At 37.1% G+C, this 5,187-nt stretch overlaps 1 protein-coding gene across 1 annotated transcript; it reads right to left on the bottom strand.

The window, feature by feature from the left end:
- Nucleotides 1–3,113: 3,113 nt before the first annotated feature.
- LOC106519613 (toll-like receptor 2) lies at nt 3,114–3,825 on the bottom strand. Its single transcript, XM_014011361.1, is given in 3 exon segments — nt 3,114–3,493; nt 3,496–3,686; nt 3,688–3,825. Coding segments are annotated over 3 exon segments (666 nt in total). The 5' UTR covers nt 3,783–3,825.
- Between the last annotated feature and the right edge of the window lie 1,362 nt (nt 3,826–5,187).

Raw genomic sequence — 5,187 nt, forward strand, 5'->3', positions numbered from 1 at the left:
ACGTAGTGTGTCGATCAGACATGCTTCCTAAAACRTCATGGTCTGAATTTAATTATTAGGAACCAGCATTTTTAAGTAACTAAACTCAAATACTTTGTTATATGTACTTGAGTAATTATTTTTCAGCCTACTTTTTTTTACTTTCGACTCCTTACATTAAAAAAAGACAAGAAGTAGAAAGTCATTACTTTTATTTAATTTTTGTTTGTTTTCATTACGGCTTGTTATTGTAAAAAATATAAAATTCTATCATATAAAATGTGCCTCCTGGGTAGAGTGAATGTAATTGTTTTCACCCTGAGGTGACAGCAGGTAATTTAACTTCAAATGATCACAATGAATATCTAATTTGTAAAAAATGTCAAAGTATTTAATTAAATGATTTTATTTGTTGACCGATAGGTCACTCTTGTGCCAGGTTTGGGGAGTTTATTATTATTTACCCGCAGGGTCACAGTGCTGAAGCCCATCGACTTCAGGTGAGGCAAGACGAAAATCACGTAGTTCCTTAACGGAAAAACACGTTACCTTAGCTATTATTCATGATGATTCAGTGACATGTTGCCTCAGTATATTGAATTTACTTTGGGCACTTATTAATTGTTTTTAAGATATTTTATTCTTCTGGGTTCATGGCAAATGTCTTGTTAAAAAAGTTCCAACAAAAAAATGCCAAAACTTTAACTAAATTATCTTGTCTCCWGTAGCCATCACTGCTCTCAATGGGATTTCCATGCAGAGCGATGGTGTGTAAATCAGAGGTGCCTAAAGTGGGGCCCACCAGCGTTTACTAGATTGTAATTATGTTAAGATTAAATATAAAACAGAACCCTAAACACAAACTTATACTGCCACTGTGGTAAAAGGGTAGAAAATCCTAAATGCAATACTTTATAGGTTAAATAAGAGAGAACATGAACTAATAAAACAAATATTCATTCAATGAAAATCTGTATTTTGTTGAAGGAAAGGTCGAGCCGACCGATGTTAAAAAGTTCAACCAGTAAGTTTTGGAGCACCTCTATGAGACTGACGGCGTCAGTCAGCTGGCTGTGGTTGATGGGTTCGGCTGTGGTACCGTCTGAATTTGTGATCAAATTTCACAGACCAATGCACGGCATCTAAAATATTCTTCTGTAAAGTATACAAAACTTCTCTGTTTAGCTAATGCACACTTTTTAAAATAAAAACATAGAAAAAGAACATTTGTAATAATAAGAAACAATAATGATTATTTACTATTAAAAAACTACTTGAAAAACTCACCTGATACACGGCAGAAAAGACAAATCCACTGATGGACCAGACGTTCGTTGCTCAGTAATTAGTAGAAACTATTGTTTACTTTCAGATATAAACATGTTTCCAGTAGATTGGGTTCCTTTAGATTTATTTGAAATATTGAGACTTGTGATAACCCATCTCTGTGATAATAATGTTATTGTGTAAGCTAATAATTCCCCCACATACAAACTTTTAAATGAATATAGCAACACAACACTCCACTAACAAATTATTCTTTGTAACTTGGGCTCAGACAAGACAGATTTTAATAAAACCCTCAACAAGTAACTTTTACCTTCATGTCTACAACTGGTTAACTTTCAGAGTCGACCCAATTCAAGATAGCTGCCTCTGTTAMTTGACATTAAACTACACAAAAGAGCAGCTACATCACAGCAGATTTTACAGCTACAGAGCTCAAATGTGGTGTTGTAGCAGCTGTGAGTCGTTCACAAAACAAGCAGCAGATCTTCACAAATTTTACTTTCAAGGTTTCACCAAAATAGACTTCAGTCAGTTTTTAACACAATCTTAGGAACACTGGACTATTTTGATAATATATTTGTAATGATTCTGCCTGTAATTATTCCTCAAGAATGAAGGCATTTTTACAAATTTGTTTTAAAAACTGCCAYGCCTTCTAAGAGAAACCCAACGAATTACCCAACATTTGTCAGAAAACTTTTTTATTTAGTTAATTTCACATTTAGAGTCAACAAACAAACGACTTACTGAAGATCTAATCTGGTTTCAAATGTGTCTCAATAACAAATATATATTTGCTTTTTTTTATATCTTTGTAATGAACATGTAAAAACATTATTTAGATATTTTGAAGTGGGGTTCTGTGGGCGTGGAGTTAGAACAAAGCTTCTTCATACACAAGATGAGATTATTGTTTTAGGTATTACTGATTCAGGTTTGCACAAAAGAAAATGAACTTTTTACCATAATCCGTAATTTTATAATTTGTTGAGCATGTGTGTGTGTGTGTGTGTGTGTGTGTGTGTGTGTGTGTGTGTGTGTGTGTGTGTGTGTGTGTGTGTGTGTGTGTTATCAGGACATCCTGACTCGTCTGCCCCTGCCTGTCATCAGTTTCCAGGTTTCTGCGTTGATTTTAGGACTAAAGATCAATAGCTGCAATATGTCACCTCTTGAGAGCCTGACAAAGAATTACACACGTTTTTAGGCACACAAGCACATGAACACACACACACACACACATACACACACACACACAGAGGTTCTCGTCTTCTCTCACAAAACAAGCTTTCATTCTGTATCTCTTTTGTGTCGTATTAATTTCAACAAATTAAAGTTTATAGATGGAAAATGTTTGCTAAGTTAACTTGCGTAGTACTTAAATGTAAATTTTTGGTTTTATATACAGCACTGTGCAAAAGATTCTTTTTTTCGTACAGTTTTAAAGCTGTCCTAATCAATAATCCTTCAACTTCTGAAGGTCKTTAAATGTTTTTATTTTGTTTCAGATTTTAACTTCAGCTGATTTTTTTGTCCTGGCAAAATCCTATCATCTCTTTTGTGTCCTTAAACAAAACTGATTAAAAAAAGAACAAGTGAAGGCCAAAAAGAGGGTGTAAATTCACAATAGTTATGTTTTTAAGTTTACAAAGAACTTTAAAAAGCTTCTAAATAACTTTGATCTGAAACGACTGTTCTAAAAAAATAATAGCCTAATAACTGAACAACTGCTTTCAGATTGTGCTGAGGAAGAGGGAAGAGCAGTTTGTGGCTTTTCTCTGAAGCATCCATAGTCCTCCAGGAACAGAATCCTTCTTGGGGAGGCAAAGTCAGAGCTGTGGTTGGGATTACTCGAGGGTAGGGACCAGGTTTAGCTCCRCCTGAACAGAGTCCTTTTCATTGAAGGCTTCTTTAACTTGGTCTTTCTCTCGGCTCTCAGCCGGGCGCAGGTCCTCCTCAGGAACCAAACAGCACTGAACACACAGGCCTGCAGAGAGCAGAAGCAGAGCCAGGATTCCCGAGGAGAGTAACAAAACAGTCAAAGTTTTGTGGCACTCCAACACTGACGKCTTGACGTCTGTAACGCTCGAGTCTTTCGCAGCTTGAGGAGGGTCACAGATGTAAGACTTCAGCTCGTCTTTRACTCCAACTCGATGATTCTTTAAGTCTTTATTCATGAAATCCACGAAGTCACACGAGCAGAAGTAGGAGCTGCCACCAGCCTCTACAGGGTCTTGTAGGCATCTAACTCATTTTGGCTGAAACGTTGTAATCTGTTGTTGCCAATGGAGAGAAAAACAAGACAATGGTGCAAACACCCATCAGGCAAATGTCCAGTCTTGTTGCCAGAGATGTATAACTTGGTGAGACTGAGTAGTTGAACCTTCAACACTTTGAGGTAATTTCTGGACAGATCGAGGTAAACTCACCGGCAGACATTTGGTCACCTTTCTCAGATGATTCGATGACAGGTTCAGSAAGTGGAGACTTTCTGGCCACTTGCATGACTCCGGCATTATCTGCAACAAGTTTCCACTCAGATCAAGATGCCTGAGCTGTTTGAGTTGCCTGAACAGCTGTTGACTGACTGYAGGTCATTTCTTCTGACGTTGATGGTCTTCAGACTCTGAGGATGGCCGTCACACATCAATTGGTTTAGAGAAAAATCCATTAACACGTTGCCGCTAAGGTCCAAAAACTCCACGTTTGCAAGTTTGGYAGAGATTTCACAAAGAATGACCAATAAGTTGGAGCTTGTGATGGTCACATTTCACACAATGTGCAGCAAATACTCCAAGTTGAGAGCTTCGAAAATGTGGAGATTGGCAATACTGACTATCCAAGCTGCTTATATTTTTGGGAAGTACGAAGTAACCTTTAGAATCTAGGAAGAAATGTACATCTTCAAAAGCTMACATGGTTATTTTACAGTCTGACGTCAAAGTTAGGAGCATCATAGAAGCCAAAAAGGACATGTTGACGTTTTTAAAAGTGATACTTGGGACACCAATGGCYAACACTGCTTTAAGCGGCAACATTTCATAGTCTGTGTAAAAATCAGTGTCAGCGATTATTAGAGTTGTGTTTGGATGCACAACATCAGTCAGTATGTGTGAGTGTTTGATTTCTGTCAAACAAACCATTTAGACTGAGTGTTACATGGCTAATGTAACTGATTTGACTCAAGCTGCCATTAGCATAAAAAAGTAAATTCTTTCCATCAAAAACCAGCTCTTCAAGACCAAAAAGGCCAAAGAAATCATTCCTTCTGACAGACTGAAGGAAAGTTCCTCCAATATAAAGGCTCTTCAGTGKTTGGAGTAGATAACCTTGATCCAATGTTGTGTATCTGTTTCCTAAAAGACTCAAATACTGCAGAGAGGACAGGTTMTTGAACCATTCAGGATACAGAGTGTCAAGTTGGTTTTCTGAAAGGTCCAGTTTCTCCAAATGAATCAGAGTGATAAAAGTTTTCTGTGGATTGTTTTAATTCTGTTGTTATCCGTGAGCAAAGACCTCAAACTAAAAAAAAAAAATGTAAGGAAGTCATCTTCCCCTATGTTCTCCAGCCTGTTGTAGGTCAGATCAAATTCAGAGATGAGCTCTGATGGGACTGCAAGGACTTTCCTGAGATTTAGTATGGATCAGTTACAGGAAGTGTCTCCATGGCAAAGACACGATGGTCCACTGGAGGAGGATCTCTGAGAGGCTAGCAGAACAAAGACGAGAGACAAGGCGATTCTCATCTTGAGTTTCTGCAAAAGAACAGGAAATAAAAAAAAAAAACATTTTTTCTCTCCTTAAATTGTGAAAAACAGTTAAAAATACCAACCAGAATTCAAAGCCTTCAAAAACATAAAAAATAAAGAAATTGAAGAAAAATTAAAGCAAGAACAGTGATATATTTACAGTGTGTGTGTG

Source organism: Austrofundulus limnaeus, unplaced genomic scaffold, assembly GCF_001266775.1.
Source record: "Austrofundulus limnaeus strain Quisiro unplaced genomic scaffold, Austrofundulus_limnaeus-1.0 Scaffold80, whole genome shotgun sequence".
NCBI classification, from domain to species: Eukaryota; Metazoa; Chordata; class Actinopteri; order Cyprinodontiformes; family Rivulidae; genus Austrofundulus; species Austrofundulus limnaeus.